Source organism: Colossoma macropomum, unplaced genomic scaffold, assembly GCF_904425465.1.
Source record: "Colossoma macropomum unplaced genomic scaffold, Colossoma_macropomum, whole genome shotgun sequence".
Taxonomy (NCBI): Eukaryota; Metazoa; Chordata; class Actinopteri; order Characiformes; family Serrasalmidae; genus Colossoma; species Colossoma macropomum.
Window position 1 is genome coordinate 9,958,886 of NW_023494791.1, and position 24,411 is coordinate 9,983,296.

At 41.3% G+C, this 24,411-nt stretch overlaps 1 protein-coding gene across 1 annotated transcript in view; it reads right to left on the bottom strand.

The window, feature by feature from the left end:
• Positions 1-24,411, bottom strand: part of thada (THADA armadillo repeat containing) — a 108,637-nt gene that overhangs the window by 80,412 nt on the left and 3,814 nt on the right. Inside the window, exons 8-22 of the mRNA XM_036573810.1 lie at positions 23,194-23,387; positions 22,115-22,209; positions 21,806-22,029; positions 19,431-20,131; positions 19,155-19,309; positions 15,413-15,568; positions 15,168-15,275; positions 14,389-14,512; positions 11,808-11,953; positions 11,395-11,626; positions 10,275-10,410; positions 10,040-10,176; positions 9,034-9,165; positions 8,023-8,174; positions 3,250-3,359 (exon numbers count right to left, since the gene is read on the bottom strand). Of these exons, the coding sequence (XP_036429703.1) occupies positions 3,250-3,359; positions 8,023-8,174; positions 9,034-9,165; positions 10,040-10,176; positions 10,275-10,410; positions 11,395-11,626; positions 11,808-11,953; positions 14,389-14,512; positions 15,168-15,275; positions 15,413-15,568; positions 19,155-19,309; positions 19,431-20,131; positions 21,806-22,029; positions 22,115-22,209; positions 23,194-23,387 (2,802 nt within the window). The remainder of the gene's footprint in view (positions 1-3,249; positions 3,360-8,022; positions 8,175-9,033; positions 9,166-10,039; positions 10,177-10,274; positions 10,411-11,394; positions 11,627-11,807; positions 11,954-14,388; positions 14,513-15,167; positions 15,276-15,412; positions 15,569-19,154; positions 19,310-19,430; positions 20,132-21,805; positions 22,030-22,114; positions 22,210-23,193; positions 23,388-24,411) is intronic.

Sequence of the window (24,411 nt, forward strand, 5' to 3'; positions counted from 1 at the left end):
GATGATGTATGTATGTATGTATGTATGTATGTATGTATGTATGTACAAAAGGTACATGTGTGTGACATGACACTACAATATGACACACATATTGTAGTGTCATGTCACACACACATATCACTGTGTTGAAAGAATTAAATAAAAACTCTATGGTAACTTAACAGGGGTGTTATATTTACTTTTAAGCCAAAAGTATAAAAAGGCTTAAACTACAGAAGACTAATTTTCAGTTGACTTATAACAACATTTGTGTGGTTTTATTGTATAAAAACAATTAATTTTGATTTCACAACCTTTTTATCCAATTAAATTCAACAGGCTTTTTTCGGTTACTGTGCCTTTTAAACTGATTCATGCAAATTTTCTTCTGCTCTGATTGGCTGACTCCTTAGGAAGTCAAAAATAAACTTCAATCATTTCTTTTAGACGTCTGGACCTTTTGGAAAGCAGCACTGCTGCATTCGTTTCTCTTAGACGACGAACAAGACAACATTATCACCACTGAAGGAGGTGAGTGGACTTTTTGCAGCTAAAGTTTCAATACATAGACTGCATGGACTGAAGAGAACGGTGAGTTTGAAACTTTAAGACTAACAGTAAATAAGTCAAACTCTTATTAAAAAAGGCAACATTAATAAGGTTTTTCAATGATATGGGCCCTTAAAAATATACATGCAGAAAATCATTCTCCTGAATTCAGTGAGACACACTCCCACACCCACACACCGCAGCTGCCCAAGCGTGTGTGTGAATGGCCTCTGCGCAGGCAGAGACAGCAGTGAGGAATGCAGGCCTCCTGTTATGAAAAAGTACTGCTGTTATACAAGAAGCACTGAACCAAACAGTCCAGATCAAACAATCCACCCAGTACACGCAAACCACCAAGCACACACATACACTTAGACATGGACACACATGGACACACACACACACACACACCTCACTCTGGAACATACCACCCGGAACACAAAAGCAACCTTCAAAAAGCAGCAGTTAAACACCCTACAATCAACACCTCATAAGCCACTTGGGGCATGTCAGTCGGCGTGTGCGTTCACACACGGACGTGCTCACTCTGCACACACAGCCAGCAACACCTCGCAGTCGCCAGCCCAGCTAACCCCTCTGCTGCAAACGCGCAAGCCATGCAGCATACCAGACGCCACGCCAAGCACACACACACACCTCTCACTCCAGGATTACACCCCCTGACTGCGTGATCACCTCCCCCCACTAAAGGCCGTGTTTGTGTATGTTTGCTCATTTGGCATGTGCAAGTGAAAACCTTTGCACAACTTTTAGACTCCCAGGAAACACGACTAGCTGCACCTTCTTAGGGTCTTGTTTATGCTTGGCATTAACATGTGTCCTGGATGTTCTGATCATGAGTGGACAGGCCTGTCACAATTATTACAGAACTGCTTAATCACAATTATTTGAGCTGATCACTATTACTACAATGGATCACAGCTATTTTCAACAGTTTTCACAGGAGAAGAAAAAAAGACTTCTTACTTTGTAATTGAAGTTAATGTAACAAGCTTTCTATATCATTTTGGACCATTTCTATTGGTTCGTTCATCCAAAAAATAAAAATACAATGACAGGGCAACTGGAAAGAAATAGCAAAAAAAAAAGACAAAAATAGAGATGCAAGGTATTTGTGTGTCAGTGACAATGTTAATGTGGCAGCAAACAGAATGTGAATTGGGTGCATTTTCATCCACTAAATTGAGGCAAATGTAAACAAAAAAAGCAGAAAATGACTTAAGACACTCACATCTTGAGGAAATGAAAGCGCTAACGTCTGGTGCAAGAACAGTACATGGTACATGCAGTTGTATTTTTAGTTTTTTTTAACTGAGCTGTTATCATCAATTACTACTAAGAATTGACTGCAAGGAATAGCTAATCAGCCAATTTGGCCACTTTAGACTTTTACTTTTATAGTTTCATACAATGAACATGAAGACAAAAACTGCTAATCATAATTATTAATGACAGACCTCAACTAAAATTTCATGAGCATGACAGGGCTAAGTGGACAGCGATAATTACAGGTGTCAACAGGATCCAGTACGTCTCGGAGTTCCGATTCAACCACTCAAACCACCAAAGGTGATGGTCAGAGATGCATAAAACCAGATAACATTTGTAGTGTGAACACTAAAGTATTACAATGTTTCACTAAGAGCGTCAAAAGACTGCCTCAATCAGCTCTGTCATCACATCACACTAGGGATCAAAGCGTATTTTTGGTCTCTGCTCCAATTTGTTCACGAGTCACATTCGCAATCTACGCAATTTAAGTGTTTGCAACAGTCAGTACATTTACATAAACAAGGACTCATGGCACATTTATGTCAGACTGACTTAGAAAATGTGCACCTTTTTCCAGCTGCAAAATCTGATCACACACAGTTACTGATCACTTACGATCAGATCACTTGGGACAGGTGTTCATGCCAAGTGCAAACAAGGCCTTAGAGAGAAAACTAGAACTGGCTAATCAGGCAATGTCATAAAAGAAACAAATTTGGTTCTCTTAAGAATTTTAAAAAGGTTTTTCGCACATCTCATTTGAAAACGTTTAGAGAACCTCCACATTGTGTAAAGATTCTAGACCAATGGAAAGTTTTCCTTTAGTACAGTACATTCAAGCCAAGAACCATTTAGAAACCCATTTAAGTACCCAAACGACAATAAAGAAAATATAAAGGAAAATGGGTGGACAAAAAACTTAAAATGACAAGGCGTTAGCGATATGCTCCTCCCCAGAGGCGAAGGTAACCACCCAAGTGTCCCATTCGTGTCACATTAGCAGCAGCGAGAAAGCTCATTTCCTTAACCTTCACACAGAGCCACATTCCAGCGGCCATTAAAGCTCAGCTCTCCAGATGTGGACGCTTTGCGAACTTCCTGATCTCTGGGAGAGCGGCTACTCCGTGGCTGGCTCAGCCTTCCAAGCTAGCTGCTAAGAGGGTGCACTGGGGAGAGCTTGAACGATTCAGGTATGCATGCAGCTGCCAAAGACAACATCATGAGTTCTGCTGAAGCATTCCTTATTGAACTAGCTGAAACAGAGAGAGGCCTCAGAGATCAGCACAGCCTCTTACCGAAGTCTGTAGGTTAATCATTACTGTAATGGGTGGGAGGGAAAGGCTCCTGGAGGCAGGTTATCTTTGGTCATCATCAGTCAACCTCAGATATCTCGTCTGCACGCTTGCATAATGCAGCCATGAGTCTCACCTGCACAGCGTGTCTGTCAGCCTCACGAAGCCCACGTAGGCCAGTTCAAAAGCCCCCCTGTGCCGAGACTGAAGCAGCTGCTCCCGAAAGTACTGACCCACACCTTCCATCTAGGAGAGAGAAAGAAAACAGAGGTGACAAATGAAATGCAAATTTACGCTGAAGGAACAGAATTCGACCGTGTATCATGCCAAAACCAACACATCACTGTTTCAGTAACAAAGTCTGAATTGAGAAACAAATCAACAGAAAACAGTGTCAAATATCTCATAAGCTTCATTCAGCCCCCACTAAAATGAACTGGGCAAGAGATGAGTTCAAATACGTCTCCAATATAATCTCCAAACGGCTCGTCAGAATACACCCAGAGGTGAAGCTGTAGAAGTAATAAATGATTCCAGTGCTTCGGGGAACAGAGAGTACAGAAGTTGATTTATGCACAGAAAAAGGGCCAGGGTTTTGTCAAAGTGGCAGTTCAGAAATGACTCTCTTCTCTCTTTTCTCCCTTCACTGGGAAAGAAAAAGAGGGAACGTATCCCAGACTGATCTCAGGCGTTCACGTTCCAACAAACCAACTGCATTTGCACAAATCGGTCCATGTTTTTTGGTGGGAAGAGCCTGATACAGGTTTACATGTTAGCGAAATGTGATAGAGGCATGCATCAGGACCTGGCCCACCTCATACAGATCAGCCTGGAGGGAAGCCCCTCCCCACAGACATGCAGGCAGATCGTGGTTAAAGCCTATGGTCTGAGTCGACTCTGGAAAGGCTATTTATGTCGCGCTCCAAACAACCGTTAAAGCGCTTCAGCTCCAATGGGACTTTATTTAGTCTGACGCTTCCTGTTTGCCGGTCCTGCTGCTTTTCTTTTTTTTTTCCCCCTCCTTCTCTCCACGTGCGCAGAGAAATTTCCCAACTTTTTCCGCAGCTGGCTAATTACATGGTCGGGGTCAGTGACCTAAATAGCGGCTTTTCCTCTGCGACCCGCCGCTAAGAGACTTAGCGCTTGAGCAGCTAATGCTGTTGTTTGCTCGCTGTTTTGATTCCATTGACTCAGGCCTAAGGGGATTATGCAACACTAGCTAAATAGAGATTGAGAGAAGGGGGGGAAATGCAAGAGCCATGGAGTCTACTATCACCAAACTCTTGAAGGGAGTGCAGCAAGAACATAAATCGATGTCAAAGCGACAGACATATACACAAACATATCCCAAGCTTCACGCAAAAACCGCAAACCTCACAAAGACTTAAAGGCAAAACTGTCAAGTCACCTCAACAATGGGTCAAAAACAAACCACGGACAAACATATACAGTTGGCAACATAGGAGTGGCTTTGCTGAGATTATTTGTAGGTTGAGGTTTGGTCTGAGGTTGGCTGGGGTCAGTGAGTCAAAGCCAGAGCTTTCAGTTTGAGATGCAACCAAGCCCTGTGGCCCTGTGCTTCCAGGAACTGAGCATCCATCTTTAGTCACATCAGTTGCGTGCTTGCAAAGCTACCGGAGGCTGCCAAAATTAACGAAGCCAACTACTCCTAAGCAGAGCAGCACACATCAAAGTCAGTTAATAGTTTGAAAGCCTGTGAGCGCCCCCTAGTTTAGTTTACCACCCTCAGTTTTTGTCAAAGCTGGACTGAGGGAGACTCAGCTTTGTCTCAGCTCAAATGTACACACGCAAAGCATCCAAGAAGCATAAAGAAGCCAGGTTCGCAAAAGCTTCGTCCATGGTGGTCTACTCAAAGGACGGAAGAAAGGCAAGGCAAAAGGTTTGTCAAAACTGTCCAACACGCCATCCCTCATGGAACCAAGATGGTGGAAGAGAATCCCAGAGTGGTGGAGTGGAGGGTTAGTTTATGCTCTCCTTCTGTGTCCAGCAAGGGCGATAAAAAACGAGGAATTATACACCGTCACGATGTGACTAACTAATGTGACTGTGTTTGCAGTTGCCATGGCGTCTCGACGGCACGGAAACATCTGCTGCGTTGCCGCAGCGACGGCGGACCATAACAGGACGCGGTAGACTGACGGCATACACACACAACCTCCCGAAGAGGACCTTCACTGTCATAAACACGCCGCACTTTATTGACCTCTCAAAGAAGGGTGGCCTGGCAAAAGACATCAGCAGTACGAGGTGGCGTAGCGTAGAGTTCAGCCATCATCACCGCACACACACAAACACTTGAGCCATTTGGATTCACCCGACATCATTAGATCACCCTTTACGTAACACATAGAAATACTTCGGTAACCACAGTGGTGACATCACTGAATAATTCCACTCCATCTGCTGAAGCCATGAGGTCATTTGCCAAGTCTAAGTGGTCTATTACAACACAAGTATTACCAATGTTATATTGAAGTACACACCATAGCTGGCAGTAGGCCGCTCCTAATTCCCACTGTAAACCATAAACATGCACACAAATATCGGATAACAGTCCCGATGACTTGCTTCATCCTTTTTTATGCGCCAAGTCATCCTACAAGACTAATCTGTGGATCAGGGAGAAAAGAAATGGAAACTCAAGCTATCTGTCAAAAATAATAAAGGAAAGGATGACATTCAAACGAGAAACCAAGACGCCGAATCGCAGTCGCCTGCATGAAGCAATTGTGTGAACCTTGGACCAGACGAACACAGACAGCATCAGTAACTCCATCACCTGTCACTCTCGTTTAAAATAAGACTAAGGCAGAGCTAAAGTAGCTTGACAAGGATTTGCCAGGCAGTTCACAAGAAGTGGATCAATTTGAAAGAAAATTCAACTGATTTTTCTAAATTAGCGTTATTAAATTGTTAAGGTATACACAAAATCATTGAGGGTCGTTTGATGGAAGATCTAGAGAAACATTCTAGAGAATTTTTCTCAACGGAGGTGACAGGAACCAGATGTCCGAAGCGTTCGATGCCTCTAAAAGCTACCTCTTATAAAGTTTTTACATTAAAGGGTTATGAATACTCTAGTTTTACATATCTAGAACTGAACTACGCAGACATTCTGAAAAATCAGTGGAATGCCCCTTTAAGAGCTAGTTTGAATAGTCTGTGGAAAGCACTTAAGAGTAAAAGCCGAGTCTTACATTACAGATATACAGTACAGAGATTCTGAACAGAGAGCCCTTACGGAAAGTGCACTTTCATCTGTGTACAGAAAACCTCATTGTAGCATAATCTACAAAACTTAAAATAAAGTATGTGTAGGTTGCCAACTGAAAGGAAGATTAAGAAATGGAATTTCCCCACCCACTCACCTTCTGCTTCCTTCAGTGATAACATAACATACGAACATAAACACATGCTCTCACACGTGTGAATATCTCAGGGCCATTCTGGAGAGGCCAAACATGCACTAGAGTATGTCCTCACACATGAGGCACGTGTCTATGTGCTGTAGATGGAGAGCATAGTTCTGGCAGTGCAACAATGATGACCGATGGGGTCTGCCACTGTCGCAGGCGTAAGAGCTGATAAATACGGCATGCGTAAGAAGTGGCTGGCCTCTGGCGGCGGGAGCAACCATTTGGAAAAAATGCGGGAGTGGGCAGGTAGTCAGGCCGTTAAACAGCAGGGTGGGTTCAAATAAAAGCCCTGCACTAACGAGGGCGGATGCTAATTGAAGGTGGGCGCAGCATGAGGTCACACGACTACGCCACCGCAGACGGTAAACACACCACTCAACACGCTGACGGCTGGTATTCACCCTCAGGTTTATCAAACTTCTCAAAGTGAGAGTTCTGATGTCTTTTACAGCTTAATGGCACAGTTTCATCAGCGGTTCTGGGCCCATATTTGCCAAACTTGTCGATCTGGGATTCGTTTATGCTTCTGACAGAACACAGTAGAATGGCATGAATGGGTGAGACCTGATCTTAGAACAGTGTTCTCACTCACTTGAGACACTTGAGAAATATGAGCCCTGGTCTTAGATCAATCCCAATCAATCCATCAAAATGAAGCTCAGATTTAGAAATCCTAGGAGCATGCATGTGTATATGCACGACTGCTCAAAAGTTTAGAATCACCGTTCAAACAATTGGAATCAACTCAGTCTGGTGGCAGATATATGTACAAAATGATTCTGATATGATAGTCCTGTGCAAATTAGCAGAAAGCTAGTAAGCTGCAAAACACAGTGGTCCAGAATGATGAACAGAATTAAACATTAAAAAAAATCTGAATGGCACTAAGAATAAAGACATAACAACATTAATGTCCAGAATGCCTCATATTTCAAATGTGGTGACTGAATTTCAAAGAGACAACGTGACATAAAATCTTTGTAAACGGATCATTACAGTAAGCTGAAAAACCTGAAATAACCTGAAAAGACCTTTTAGTGTCTAGTTGTATTTTTTTTTATTTACTTTGACTAAGTTACTGTGTATATAATACCATAAAATATGTATGACAAATGATTGCAAACCTTTGAACGGGATGTATATGTTCATAAGTGTCATATCACTGCCAAGTTAGCAGGTTCAATTTTGGAACTTTTGAACTTTTTTTGACAAGCCCTTCATTGTTTCACCAGAGACGGTCATTTTGCTTACCCTGAACTCTGGATATGCCATTAACAGGCAGCTCCATTTCACTCAACAACCTCCAAAAGATCAGGTTACTGGAAAATTTCTCTAGTTGAGGTATGAGGCACTGTTCTCCAATACACTGTATCTCATATAATTACATAACGGTGATCTAAACTTTGGGGAGGATCCACACCGCATCTCTCTCACCATTGAAGTGATTTGAGTGCTTATTCGTGTGTACTGACCTGCTCCTCAGTGATGAGACCTTTGTGGGTTGGTGTGTGTAGAGGCATGCTCTGACACAGCTCCCCCAGGAGCATGGACACTTCTTTCATACTCCTCCAGCAGCAGACCAGCACCATCTGAGCAGTGACCCGATAGGCCTCGCCCCCCGGCCCTGAAGAACACAAAGACGAGCAGTAAAGCAATAACCCATTTCATACTCTCAAATCCTACCCCAAACTATGACTCTGAACCTGCAAGACTCAGAACCAGAACGGGCCTAAGGTGCGATCAAATACTGACCTCTAATGGACAAATCAAGTACTACAGGTACAGAACCAGCCTGCAATTTAAAAAAAAACTTTCAAGATTTCTGCATATATATAAATAAAATTTCTGCACAATTAAATGATTAAGGTGTAAACAAGTAACTTAGAGTGGTTTAATTTGAAATGCATTCTACAGAAAACTTTCCAAGTCAGAACTATTCACAGTGGTGGTTATCAGTACCAGACTTCCGAAGAGCTGAAAATTAAATGACTCTTAAACCTCACCGAAAACATTTTTAGTAATAGTTTTGAAAGGGTTTATATTGTTTAAAGCTGTTTTCAAAATCCACGGCAGAGAGGTACATGCAGGGAGCTGCAAGGCAAATACATATTTTTTGGAGTTTACCACTATTTACCGTTATTGAGATTGCATATAAAATTCAGAAGACACATGTAGGTTCACAGGTCATTTTGGATAGTAAATAAAATGGCTATCATTTTCTCTCAGTTTTTAAAGTCTGTCAACAATGACTGCCCCAAAATGTGCAAACTAGAGCCAACCAGACTAAGAATCGGATCTAAAATTAGAGTGAAAGTCGTGTAGTGTGACACCAGCTTTAGATGTATAAAACTGTTACTGGTCTTCGCTTTGATTAATGACGGGACTTTGGCGTTTGAGGACAAACAGTAGAACATGGTATGACAGAGGAGTATGAGATCATTGAGGCAGATGGACAGTTATGTCTGACAGGTGCTTGTTTTCACCAGTGCTATTGGTCTGAGGGGTGGGTTTCTGCTCCTCAGAGGTTGCATCCAGTTCTCGGGCACTGGTGAAGAAGTCATTGGTGTCACGAGGCTGGATCTCCTGGAGGATCTTCTGAAGGCCAGCAGATGTTTCTGTGGCACGAAAGCACAGAACATACATTGTATACACAAACATTATAAAAACATTAATCCTATAAGCTAAAGTAGTAGTGACAAACAAAACCATGTAATACAGTAGCCACTAGGCCTGTGACAATTAGTTGTATGCAAAAGTTTGAAAATCTCCAGTCAAATTACGTTTTGTTGATTTTATCAGTAAAAAGTAAACACATCATCTACAGCAAACACACTCTATGGATTTTTATTATAAAGCATGAAACACAAAAATGTGCTGTAATTTTTGCACAGATCACATTTATTTTACTTTATTCATTTTATTTTTTTCCCAGCATGTTAAATTCAGCAAATAAACAGCAACTGTGCATAAGAATCTGAAGTAGTGTGTTCTCTGTAGAAATGTGTACTTATTTTCATTTAGAAAAAAAATCAATGAAAAATAATTTGACCAGGTGTGTCAAAACTTTTGCATTACATAATTGCTTGATCACAATTATTTTAGCTGACTGCAATTATTTTCCACAGCTGTTAGTTTTCACAACCACGTTTACATCACTATAAACAGAATATGAATTGGGTGCGTTTTCATCAGTTGGCTTGGAGCCAATAAATGCAATAAAGAAAAAAAAAATGCAAAAAACATTTATTGAGAAGTCACAAAAACAATAAAACATCTGACTTGGTGCTATAACACCTTTAGAGGGCAGCAGTGAGTAACGTTTGTTTATTTGAGCTCAAGCTGTGGTTATCGTCAGTTGAGAGCCATAAAAAGAACTAAAAAGACAATTCAACCATTAATGGTAGTTATTTAGCACTTAACTGTCAGCAGAAATGACTGTGACAGGCCTAGTAGCCACATTAAGATTTTGAGTGTATCATGAGGGCCTACCAGAATCCGTATCCATGGGTATAAGACCCTCTGGGGAGGAGCTCTGGACAACTGGTGACACCACATCAGACATCCTATAGCACAGCGCAATGAGGTCCATCACTACATCCCTCCATTCAGCCAGCAGCTGGAGAGACCTACATACATGCAGTTCGTTTAGGAAATATTAATAACAAATGTGCATATTTATTTTTGTATATTTTGGGTGTCTGCATAAGCGATTATGTTACTATACCCAGTACTGAGCTGCTGCAGGGCTGCAGTAATACAGTGGGCTCTCCCATATAGAGGATAGGAGGCAGCAGCATGCAGCAGAGACATCTCAGCCTGCGCAACCTCAGCCTTCAGACACGCCATCAGGAACAGGATCACTGGAAATATGATTGATCAGAAACACTCAACTCAGTGATGACCACGTGCCATGAACATTTACACACAACACAGATTTAGTCATTCAGTTTACACACAATTAAAGTGACTCAAATGTCTAAAGTTAGAGGTCAACCATCAGCCAAAGCTTGGATGCACTTGGATGTGCAAGAATTCATGTGCAAATGCCGCTAAATGCTTTTGATTATTAGGGCTTGGAGATCGCTATTTGATTCTTGCCGGCTGATTGTTTATGTCTGCGAACATCTTGAATGTGGAGCTCTTTCTGGTTTTAATCACTGATGAAATGACAGAAAAACACTATGCTTGAATTTCACATCCTTTATTGCCATTTATTGAACAACCAATGTCAATAAAGCAACCCCAAAGTAATATTTCAGATTGCAGAAAACCTGTGCTTCCTTAAAAGATCAGAAAATTGTTATTAAAGCCTGCTGCTGGATCTGCACCAGACTTGAGAGTGCATATTTAAATTAAAAACAGATCATTTAACATATACAGAACTTTACCTCAGTCCAAAAATGAGCCACATAAAAAAATTAATGACATGAAGTTAGCTTACCAGTTACAGCCTCTAAGCTGGATGACATTATTTTATTGCAGGGGATACACTGTCTAGTTTAGAATATTAAAGTACTCTTTAATATTAACTTACACACTATAAGTTACTATTGTATATAAAATAATGATAATTATTATACATGTATATTATTTTCACAATATAATATTTTCACAGTGGTACTACATCTGACTGTTTTCAAATGTCTGTAATTATGCTTGGTAAATGTTTGATATGTAGACTACAAACACAGGCCTGGAGCATAATTTCTATAAAATAATTGCAACTTAAATTACAATATTGATCAGCAAAATCTCCATTAGCTATTAGACCCAGGTCATTTAGCCCTTCATCGTGGAAGCTAAACCCCTTTTTGTGTAGGATATCTAGCAAAATACTGGCATACCTGCCAGTGTATTCTTCTCCAGGACAGTGGCCTCAGAAGCCTGGGGCTGGATTTGTGCTGGGAGCTGTAAAGTGATGCGTTGTTCCTGGGCACAGTGAAGCAGGGCCTGCTGGAGACCCTCTTGGTGCAGAAGCAGATTGAGCAGGTGGGCAGCCGTGACACTGTCAAAAGGCTTGGTGCTGGTGCTGAGGTTCAGAGCAGCTTGAAGGACTGACTGCAGCCTCTCCGGCTCCTGACGAAGCGGCACATTCAGGAAACACATTTGAATGCATAGTTCTTCCAAGGAAAAGTAACAAAAAACATTAGGTGGCAGTAAGAATAATATCAAGCTTTCAGCACTAGCTGTCAAGCACTTTTTGCCCCATTGCAATTAGCTGGCTCAAATATCTACTCATGCTTCATCTTAGACCAACCTGTAGGCCCACTGTTGCAGGAGGCAGTTTCTGCAGGAGGGTGCAGGCCAGCTGTTTTACCTCCAGGAAGTTGCTGGCCAAGCAGTAGAGAACAGCCTGAGCATGCGGAACAGTCACACACTCTCCCAGAGCAAAGCCCTCTGAGTCTGGTAAACAGAAAGGCAAAGACTATGAATGATTAGTAGTCTGGCACAAACTATCTTTAATCCTGTGAGCTTTCACTTTGGTCTGCTCCACGGATTCAGTCTGGAATTCTTCCAGCAAAAACATGAACTTCCAGAGGTTTGCTGATTGTTAGGATTTCCACTTCAACATTTTACACTCCGTATTCACTCATTTTTGCTTTCAATTGAACTCAACAAATCTATCAAATCCGTACAGCAATGAAACAATGAACAATGAAAGCTTGGAAGAGTCAGCATAGTTTTATCAGGCTAAGTGATTGATTATACACAAGACCATTTTTCCAGACTCAAATTGTCCTGGACAACACTGCACAGTCAAAGGAAATCCATCATTGAGAACCTAATTTCGTTAGACACTCGGTGCTAACTAAACGTGATCTAGATAACAATTTCAGAATATCTTCTATATATATCAGAGTAATAAGGCATCAGCTGATATTCATTAATAAAGTTAATGAACCCAAGCTTCTATGCTTAAAAGAATGCCTAACACACCAAAGTTGTTTTGACTGGATTTTTAAAATATTTTTAACCCCTAAAATGGCCAGGACTAATGAATAGGGCCACATTTCTATTACACACTATTAAACACAGCCAGATTGCACTGTAGCCCATTTAGTTACTTAATGATACTTAGGATGTAATAAGCCATACAGATTTTAAACAGTTCTGAAGCATCCAAATATTACTAAATATTAATATGATAAATGATTCAAAACTGGAAACACTGCATTTTATAACAGTTATTATTTAGCCTGTACGTTATGAGCAGTTACTCACATTTCTCTTAGTTTACAGCATCTTCAATATGACTACTGGTATTTTTACAAATGTTCATTGTTCAACAAGTCATTTTTTTTCTGTTAATCGAAGTGAACATATTTAACACTGCTTTCTAAGTATTTCCTTAATTTATGGTGACACTAGTTTTAAGGTTCAACGTTTCAGTTGTTTAGATAAATAGTACTAACAACTGCATATCATATCATCTGGTTCATTTTATGTAGGAATAAAGAGTCTGTAATTAGGGATAACTTTTGAACACCTCTGGTCAAACTGCATGTCTTGTTGAATTTCTATTTTAAAATAAGTTAGCATATCATCTACAGAGAACCAGGCTAAATATGCCATTTCTCTGCAAATTTACATGCATAATTTCTACTTATGTACTGAGTTTAACATATTGGAAAAAAATAAAACATAACATATAAAAGGTGCCATCATTTTCTTCCAATATTTTAAAGCCAGCAAACAAACAGTAACTGTGCAGCAGCAGCAGCTGTGCAGTAAGTTTGCTCTCTGTAAAGGATGTTTTAACTTTTTTTCACTTAGAAAATCAATAAAACATCATTTGACCGGGGCACCCAAACTTTTGCAGTACTGCTGCACGTTGACATCACGGCATACTGGTATAGATGATATATCAGCCAGCACTAACACTGAGAACAGCATGTGTCCAGAAAGCCAGCCAACAATGTTCTGTAGTAGAGGTCTTCAACTCCAAAACTCAATTTGCAGTGATGGATTTTGTAATCACTGGTGTGTATTATGCACTACAAAATGACTGACATTAAATGACTGACATGAGGTCAGTGTAAACACAGACAAGCCTTCAGCTACGCCCTGCAGTTCTGCAAAGGGGGTTTCTCAGGCACAACTTGTGCTGATGTCTTTGCTAAAACTTTGTTTTTATTGTTCTACATACTTTCCCAGGATATTTATAAGGAATAACACATCAGTGAAGATAAAGAACAATGAGTGGTACGCTAGGTGGGAAATACAGTGGGGTCCTGAGGGATCCAGGACACCTTGATTAACCTCTTGGATCCCCTAAATGTCTCAAAAATCAAAATTCTGGGGGGTTCCTGAAAATAAACCTATTTTGACATTATGCTGTTTATTAGGGAAAAACTAGCGAGCTTCTGTCTTAGATATTCTTAACCAACTAGAGATGCAGCACTGGCCTGCCTCAAGGGTACTGCTGCAGCAAATCAGTTCACATACGTGGTCTTTCATGGACTAGTGATTAATTATGATTGGGATACCTTTGAAAAACTTGCTGTAGCATGCTGTAGCATATTTGTAAATCTGAAAACCTGAACTTGAAGAGTGATAGAAAGAGCGAATTGTTATTCATTTTCAAACCGAAGACAAAAAAGGAAACGTGTAAGATTTCAATCAATGCATGGAAGACTGCATTACCAAACTAGGAAAAAAGCATTTCCAATATTGTTAAACCAAACACTTTGCTGCCATTGAAGCTGGCATCAGTGCCGTTATGGCAAGTGAGTTCACAGTCAGCCAATATGGGGCCCCTGAAATGCCAAGGGGGTTTTCACACTGGTGGTATGGGAGGTGTTTTCAAGTCAGGCTGATGAAGAGGGCTGTGTAGTTACCCATGCTGAAGGAAAAGTGATCAGCCACGAGTCCAAGCAACTGCAGAGTCACCAGACAACTGGAGAAGGAGGCTCCAGGCTGCAGTACCTGGAACAGTCTCTCACAAAACCAGCAAAGAAACTCCTGACAATACACACATATGCACATAATTAGTCTCCAAAGATTTTTCTCTCAAGGCTCCTAGATGAATTATTGGAGAAATGTTCCAACAAATAATCAGAACGAACCTAACAAGCCAGTACATGCAGTTTGTAATCCCATTCTAACATATAATTGCAATGATTAAATGTCGCACTTACGTGCTCAAATAATTGAGAAGTGAATTAAATCACAGAGAAAGCTGAGCGTCCAGAAACTCCCCACCCAAGAATGTGACCCACAGAAAACTCCCACAGAAAAACAGAACTCTCCTTCCTCCGTTATCTAGGCATGTCTTCCTCCTCCTGCCTGCTCTCCATCACTCCATCCCTCAGTGGCCCTCTAATCTAGAGCTCTTTCGCCATGCTCCAAAGCTTTCCTGGCTTTGCCTGCAGCTTAGGTCAGTATTTCCCAAACTATTTCTTTGCCAGCAGGCCCTTCATAATATTATTTTAAACAGGCCTTGACGAATTTCATTCCACTAAGTAATAGCCTTGCTAATCACTTCACCACGTGAGTCATCCAGAGCCTGAACAAAAGTTTAAAGAGGAGAGCAGCACCCAGAGGAACAGATATGAAAAGGCTGAAGGCCGAAAAGCTATCCACGAATGCTGGTCTCCTATAAAGGCTGAAACTGCACCTTATACGTGTTGAGGACAAACTGGTCTCTCTCCCTTTGCTGCTGGTCTCTCTCCTGGGTGAGTCTCCTCTGCAGGGACTGAGTGCTGTCTTTCATCCTACACAGCAACTGCCATCACAGCACACACAGCACAGGAGCCAATCAGAACCCATCAAAATCAGCATGCAACCAATCAGAATGGGTGTAGCACACAATTCAAAATGCAGCTACTATGAAAAGTAAAGAGACTAATATGCATTTCAGACCTTTTTGAGCAGGCTGACCGTCTGCTGTCTGACTCCAGGTGACTGGCTGTTCAGGTTGCTGGGCAGGAAGTGGCAGATCAGTTCTACTTCCTCTGCGGAAAGGGTCTCTGTGCTGCGATGGCTCTCACACACCAACCCAAGAGCATCCATGCGCACCTGATCTCACATGCATACAGACAGTTTCTTTACAGTACAAAACTTGCTACAAGCCCTATGGTTTATATCTATTGTGATATAAGCAAACTCAGATAACCATGCTGACCATAGACCGTAGAGCTGTGATGATTAGTTGATAAAGTCGATGAGTGATTTATTACAGGAAGACAGATTGAAAAATTTGACACGTCGGTTATTTGAAGACAGAAGTGCTGTATAATACTCCTACGATACACACAGTCATTCAGATTGTAGAACACTACAGGACGCGTTGGAGGCGATATAGCATCTATTGTTTCATGCAGCCATAGAAAATAGAAGCTACTTGTCACATAGACAGAACTCAGTGACAGTGGTCATGTGATGGGGTAAAAACAGGGAGCAGCAGTGGGTATACTGGCTAGATTAGTCAATTAACTGGATACTAGTTATTAGACTAATTGATTTTAGAAATAGTTTTGGGGCTGAAACTAACAATTACTCCCATAATTGGTTAATCTAACCTAACATCACTTGTTTGATCAACATTTATGTCCCTGTTTCAGTAAGAAATTCAAATATCACTAAAATTTTGAAAATTCATCATTGTTTATTGTTACGTCCATATAGGACGTATGTTTTGCTTGCTTCCCTTTCGTTCTTTCTCTCTCTCTCATTCTCTCGCTTATTAGGAACCCTCCCACTTGTGCGTGTGATTGGCTGGAGTCCCGTAACGAAATTTCATCTGATTGGCTGGCTGAAATTGCATGGCGTATATCTTCGACGGCTGCGCCGGATGTTATCGAGGCTTTCCTCCATGGCGGCTTGGGGCGATTGTTTTTAAGATCCGAACCGCAGCGCAGCTTGTTTGTTTTATTGCTAGCGATTTTCTACTCTCCTCTCAAATGAAATAGCTTAGCTTTACCTCTTGTTCTATACCCAGTTATCTCTGCAGTTAAACTGTAAGCTCATGATCTGTCTCTGTAAATGTTCACTCTTATGCCGACCAGGTTGTAGGAGTGGGTGCCATTTCTTTTGATCTTGTTTTCTCCTGTTTTTGGTATAGTTAGGGAGTTAGGAAAGACTGACTGTACTTTTGTTTCTTTATGTTTGCATAGGTAAGTTAGTTATCTAACATTTCTAGCTAGGCTTGTTATGTTTATTGTTTTGGCGCATGCCCACTCTGACGTTCTCCTGTGTCATATACACAAAAGAGCAGCATAAAAAGAAAATAACACGATTTGACCTGTTTAAACGTCAACTGGCTCTCTTTTGTCTTTTTTTTATGTTATGATCAACTCAAACCCCTAGACAGGTCGTAACAGTTTATATTACTGTTACATTCATTTCGCAATTGAAATTCTTGTGTTGAAATTTCATGATATGGTAGTACGTCAAATAGCAAAAGATATCTGCTAAAAAAAAAGTTTTCTCTCTTTGTTTACTATTTTAGTTTTGAACTTCTCACTTCCATTTTTTCGATTCCAGCAAAACCTTAATCATTTATCTATTTCCCATTTTTGTCATCGTTTGCAGACTCTGATACATCATTGGGTAAAAGTTTCTGCATCAAATGACTAGCATGTTTGTGATTGTATGCCTGTAGATTTTATGATGCAATTAAATGTCATAGGCCATACTGTCCCTATGTGCACTAAGTGTATCGTATTCTGTGAGAATTAAAGAGGAATTCCACCAAAAATTAAATCCTTCAGCTGTGAACAAAGTTATTCACCCAAAATGCTCTATTCTAGAAAATCATATTATTATTAAGTGCCACGAAGTTGTTTCTGACTCCTGGCAACAATATGGATAGTGTTTCTCCAGAATATCCTGTCTTCTGTTTGGCTCTTTAGGCTTCCTAATGGCTGGTTTATGAGTCCTCTGATTGTATCCATCCATCTTGTTCCTGGTTGTCTTCTTCCTCTTTCTCCTTCAACACTTTTCACTTCTTAATGGTCTTTTCCAATTATTTGTTTCTTCTCAGTTTGGTTATCTGGGCTTCCAGTGAAAGGTGAGGCTTGAATTGCTCAAGGATCCATTTGTTTGTTCTCTTTGCCATCCAAAGAACTCTCAAAAGTCTTCGCCAACACCACAGTTCAAAAGCATCAATATTTTTCCAGTCTCGCTTCTTTCTTGTCCAACATTAACATACGTAAAAGCACCACAAAAAAGAGCAGAGCCTGGACACTTGGTTTGTAGAGACAAATCATTGCATTTGAAGATCTTTTCAAGTTTCTCCGTCCTCGTTCTGCCGAGTGCCAATCTGTGTTGTATTTCTTGAGTGATGTATCCTCTGTGTTAATCATTTCCACATCATGTCCATCATTGGAAAAGACTCAGAACTGTAGACAGTTGTGTGAAGCTTTCTAAAATGCATCCTAGTATAGGTCCTTTGTGTGGCCGCTGTGGTGTGTCCCCTGCCTTGTTGGGGCACATATTCTGGGTATGCCCAAAACTGCCCAATTTTTGGAACTCTATATTCAAAACTCTGATCTGATCTCCTGGGATCCATGGTGGAACCTGACCCAGTTTTGGCTGTATTTAGGGTGCTGGTGAGGTCTCACTCTCACTGTGGCAAGATTCATAACCCTTTTAGGACAGCAGATTAATTCTACAGTGCTGGAAACAGACACAGACCCCCCCACTCGTTTACACAACAAAATTGATCAAAGATTTAATGCAACACTTTAAACTGGGAAAACTCAGATTTACTGTGAGAGGTTCTACTAAGAAATTCCACAAGATTTGGCAACCCTTCATTGATCACATAAAGGCTAGACAATAAATATCCTCATAATTCTTAGGTATTAAAACTGGGCTATACCTAATGTATGATATCAATAATCACCATCTAAAGCTGCTTTGCACCTTGATTGATATTTATACTGTGTTTGTACTGCACATGTTTTATTGTTATGTCTCTCTGAGAGCAATAATACATAATCTGTATAATGTGCTCGCTGTTTGTTAACTGAAATACCAAAAACAGACATTAAAAAATCGTTAAATAAAAGCAACAGAAACTTATGCAGCACTGCTTTATAAGTTGCCTGTGATTCTGCTTTATACGTTTTATGAAAAGACTTTAGACTAAATATTCCTATTTTCAGATTAAAAAATTGCAGGAGAGGTGCATGCAGGGTGCTGTACAGTAGAACAGAACCCAAATAAAACCTGCCAAATTTACCACTATTTTACCATTACATATAAAAAAAATGTTGAAAAAGAAGATGCATATAGGTTCACTGGTGTTTTTGGGAAAATAAATAAAACAGCTGTATTTGTATTGTGGACATCATAACCCCTGGTTCCTATCAGCACCACTGTTAGTCAGTATGTTTCTCTACAAAGAACCATTTCACATCAACCCACTCTGAATTACTTTTTTTTCCCCATCTCACCAACTGAATTATGAAAATTTTGGGGAAAAAAATGGTGGAGTTTCCATTTAATGCACATATGAATATTATAAGAAACTTTTTAAAAGTAAACACCATGCCTACAGTAAAAAATCTAATTTTTTTATAATCAGTATTTCAACTGATCATGGCAGCATACTTAGTTTCAGCATTAATACACTGTATACACCCTTGCTTTCCCTCACCTGGTCATGCTTGTGCACCAGAGCTTGCCGCAGCAGCTGGAGAGGCACCAGGCCCCCCCACAGTTGTTCATCTGCAGGCTTGAGCACTCCTTGAGATCTGGCTGCACGCAGACATGTCATCAGAGCACCCAGCGCTCCTCTGCTACCCGTGGAGCCTAGAAACCCACAGCCACAATAAGGATAAAACAAAGCAAGCAGGAGACTCTGTTGCATCGTTGTAACGTAAGGTGCTACTTTACTTGCAGCTGATAACTCAGTAAATAAACCCACTCTTACCATCTAAACAAGACGGCATCTCCTGCAGCGCCTGCACCATGTGCCCTAAACTAGCAGGGCTGCAGCGCAACAGTTTGGGCAGGAAGTAGTCCAGAATGTATGTGGTCTGATCCAACCTGGCTGTGCACAACACCTCTAGCAGAGGCATCACCCAGGTCCTGTGCCAGTCATCCATCCAGCCATGCCCATCCCCTAGCCGGCCACACAGCTGAGTCTTATGACTGACAAAGAGTCTCTCTAGTAGCTCACTAGCATACGGTGCTAATGTCTGATCCCCCATAAGGCCTAAAAGCCTGGATGGCAGAGTGGCATCAAGCTTGAGTAGGTATTCGGCTCCTAAGTGGTCCGTAAGACAAGCCAGCGCACCGTACTTTCCCTTCACATGCCACTCCAAAGCCAGCAGGCTCTGAACCAGCTCAGTCACATAAGGGTCGCTGGTCGGGTCAGCGTGGTCGCTACAGTGCTGGTGGAGCAACAGGAGGTTACGGAAGAGAGTGCGGGTCTGGTGGCGGACACCATCCAGTGGATGTTCCCAGTGTGTGTAGATGTGGTGAAGGAGGCGCGAAGGAAGTGGAGAGCTGCCATGGAGGGACAGGTGGAGGAAAGGTGGAGGGCAGTCAGCCTGTAGGCAGTCCACAGCAGCGCTGCTCCACAGGGTTAGGACACGAGCCACCACCATAGCAGTGCTGGACTCCTTCACCCTGACAGAGGAACATCAGAAATTAATTTTTAAAGAGAATCTGGAATTCCAGGATAAACATAATGTAGATAAAAAATGTGATCTTGCTAAGTCCCTTTAACATGTACCTTTATGTGCAATAAAATTGAAGGGGGTTAAGCACAAGTCAGACTCAAAATCACAGTAAGATTTATGTGGCAATTAGATGACGCCTAGCACAATTCTAAACAAATAACCAAGAGAGCAGACACAGATAAATTAGCAGGAAACAGTAACGGCCAGCAAAGCAGAACATTTCTGCGTCATTTTACACTTCACATATGAGCTCAAAAGAGTGACAGGAGTGACTACTTTGTAGATGATTCTAGTGGAACACAACATAAGAGAAGTAATAACTATAATAACAAACCTCCCTTCATGCTTACATGGCTACTGTCACGCAAAAGCTGTGCAGCATGGTCAACAAACTGGAACTTACTGCAACGCTTGTTTTTATAATCAAGTTTTCATTTTCAGCAGACAGGTCAGGGTAGTGCGGTTTGTACATGATTCAGAAATGAAGAAGCTGTTAGTCATTAATGATGAGTAATTCACATCCTCTGTAACAGACACTTTGCAGCATGTGAGCATGCGATTTCTGGTAATACATAAAAGCTGCACCGTGTAAGTTTTGGGAATTTCAGAGACCTCTCTGGTGGAAATGTGTAGTTGCATGCAATGTGTGGAAGAACATTTTGTAATGTGAGTTGTGCTTCGGACACATTCTCAGAACGAAGGAAACTGATATTTGCAAGCACGTTGAAAAAGTATTCAAAGAAAACTTGGTGAAAGACGGGTCTTCCGAGTATGCAAGCGAATTATCTACTGTTGTCATCATTTCTTTGTCATTAGAATTCGAATTCTTATAATTCAAAACCATTGGTCAACTGTGCTTGCACACAGAGGAATTAGACCTCCGCATTTAACCCATCCATGAAGTAAAACATCCACATGCACGTACACCAGTGAACACATACACTAGGGGGCAGTGAGCACACTCGCCGGAGAGGTGGGCAGCCCTATTCACATTGCCCGGGGAGCAGTTGGTGGCTAGGTGCCTTACTCAAGGCCACGTCAGTCCCGTCAGCTCAGGGGATCAAACCAGCGACCTTCCGGTCACAACTGCTGGTTCCCTGACCTCCACCCCACGACTGCCCTTTATAATGTTGATTTTACACGAGACCTAAACATCGAGTCAGACCTTTTTTTTCCTAGTCTGCATAACCCCCACAAAAACTCCCACAATTTGCTTTGAGCAATTCTCCAAGTGTGCTAAGCTATCCTATGATGCTGTGTTAGCTAGAGTTTGGACAGATGTAGTGGTGCTTTATGTGAATCAGAAGTAAGTGCTACCCTTCACCATTCTAGCTTGGTAGCACTATTAGAGACTTACTTAACAACATCATCAACAACAAAGTTGAGGCATGGTGTTTGCATGATGCTAACTGACAGAGTATAGACTACTTGTTACCTACACTACCTTCACTGCTTGAGTGCAACACTAAAGAAGCAAACTTCAGATACCAGAAGGCCCTGGCTGATCGACTAGATTTGGGGTGACAGGACAACTGTGCAAATTTTCCCCAGACTACTCTTTAAATTGAGCAGAGCAGTATAGTGAGTGTACCATAACACTGAACCATGTGCAGATCTTCACCTTGTATCCAGAGACAGAATTACATCAGGTATGAGGAGCAGTAGTTTCTCAGCCTGTGACCCCAGTGCCCTTCCTTTCCAGTTGAGCATGGCCAGGGCTCCATGACTCAAATAAAGAGCCACTGCTGCGGGCCTGCTGCTCACATAAAGGCCTGCACAGCTTTTCCTCAGCCACTGGGGGGCACTGCTTCCTTCCTGCTCTAAGAACTGCAACAGACTTGCCACCTACAATCCACATACACTTCATAAATACTATTATACAACAGATTCAATGTCAGATTTACATACATTTAAGAAACACGCTACTCACAGTGTCAGCCGTATCATCTCCATTTCCCATCACAGATCTTATGAGCAATACTACAGCCATTCCAGCTGTGCTCTGCACTGACTGTATGAACTCCTCTGGATAGAGAGAGAAGAAAGGAACTATGAGAGTGGGATTTTGAAAAGTGATAAGTGATGAGTTCAGTGATGTCTCCTAAGATTTTGTCCTAGAAGGCAAGTTATACTTACTGCTGTCTATGTACTTAAGTTATCTCTTCGATGGAACTGTTCTTTTGTATTTTGTACTCCTTCACTTGTTTTGGTAGCCATTTTTCATTAAAATACATTTACATGTGCTTTTAGGCTACTCGACCCATGTTGGACGTAACTGAGATGTTTGTACGATGTGTATAATAATAAATGCTTCAGTAGCCACGTTTACATACATCCTAATAATCTGTTAATAATTCGACTAACAGCTCAATAAGAATAGAATATGTCCATGTATGCACCTCAATTGGAACAGACTAGTCTGATTGAGGCCATTCAGAATACAATCTCCATCCGATTAATCCGAATAATCTGTTATATAGAAGAATAATAGACGTCTAAACGCCTGTATCTGATTACATTCAAAAAGTTTAAGTATGTTCTGCGCATGTGCGTCACGTCATAGCGAAAGTTTAAAACGTTTAGCCTGGCGGGAGTAGAAACTGGTCTGCATAGGAGACGAAGTTTATGCTTTAAACTTGGGACGGACATCCAGCTTATGTGTCTCAGAGCGTTTTCCTCTAGCTGCTTCCTTAATAGATACATGCGAAGTACATTTTTCTGAGTCTGTCATAATTTTAAAAACGCGTCTCACTCAGACTGGACGCCACGTGATGCTCGTTTGTCATGGTAACATCTACAAGAAGCGGTTCTCTACGCATGCACTTCATTTTGGATCCAATTGCTTGCAATGTGCATGTAAACAGAGATTTCCATCAGATTGTTTAGTAGAGTGTGAATATAAACACCTCAGTCTTAATCTATAATCATAATGTATTCAATCAGACTGGCAAAAATCTTTGCATGTAAACACAGCCAGTGTGCAATATTACTTTGGAATCTCTGACCTACCATCAGTAAGGATGTGTGTATAACACTGCAGAAGTCCACTGAACGCTTCCTGTAGAGCGCTGGTCATTGCAGTTTCCAGGAAAGCGGCACTGATGACATCCTGAGATCTCTGAACCACCAGCATAGAGGCTTTGACCACGGCCAGACATGACTGCATAAGCTGTGCCTGGGCTACATGCCGACCAACTAGACTTCTAATACAGACAACAGACAAGCAGACCACATTAACATTGTAATAACTTATTACATTATCCAGCTCGGGTACATTATCCAATGCTAAATGTATGGAACCGTGATTGACTATGCAAACATAAAAGCTGAAGTCAAATGCTTGAGAAGGGTCTGGCTGCCTGACATGCACCGCCAGCCTATTGACGAAGTCAGTGCACGCTTTGCCATGACAGTGTTTTTGTCGGTTTTATGAAGAAAACCTGCTGATCAACAAGAGTTACACTGAACGTATATTAACATTGCCATACTGGTAATAAGGAAATGAAATATGGAAACTTTCAAAATAAAACCTACCACGACGATAAGACATGAATGTCGGGTTTATTCGCAGAAAAACGAAAAGGCTACTCCTGAAACTCATGAAAGCCATGCCGAACACGATTAGAGCCGGTTATCAAAAACTGTAATATTGATTAAAATATAACTTATTAAGGATTCTAGGAGGTTGTGACAATGTACAGTCAACGTAGTACAGATTACTTTTGCTGTTGTTGCCACAACGTTTGCAACGTTGTCACAACCTCCTAGAAAGTTGTCAGACAACGTTGTCATAACTTTCTGAGGAATTACATTTCAACATTGTGACAATGTAGAGAGCACCAAGCAGACAATGCTGTGGGCACCAAAACAGTACGTTGTCACAATGTAATTGTGTGTTAGAATTAAAACCTGATGGTTTTGCTTCCTAACAAGAATTGGCTTGATTGTTGCCATTAGGCCACTAGGAATCGATCAAAAGTACGTGGAATCAGTTCCCAAAACACCTGGTTAAACGATCAGAATCCTTTACACTGTGATATCAACCCACCAGGAAAACACAGAATACCATTAGCCACTACTGAAAACCACCAGGAACCAACAGACACTTTTCATGGGTTCTATGATTTTTTTCAACAGGGAGGTACATTAAATATAACTCTCTAGCCGTGTTATGGACAAAAGCAGCAGCAGCCAAAAGTTAACGTGCTGTTGGGCCGCTTCTGCCAT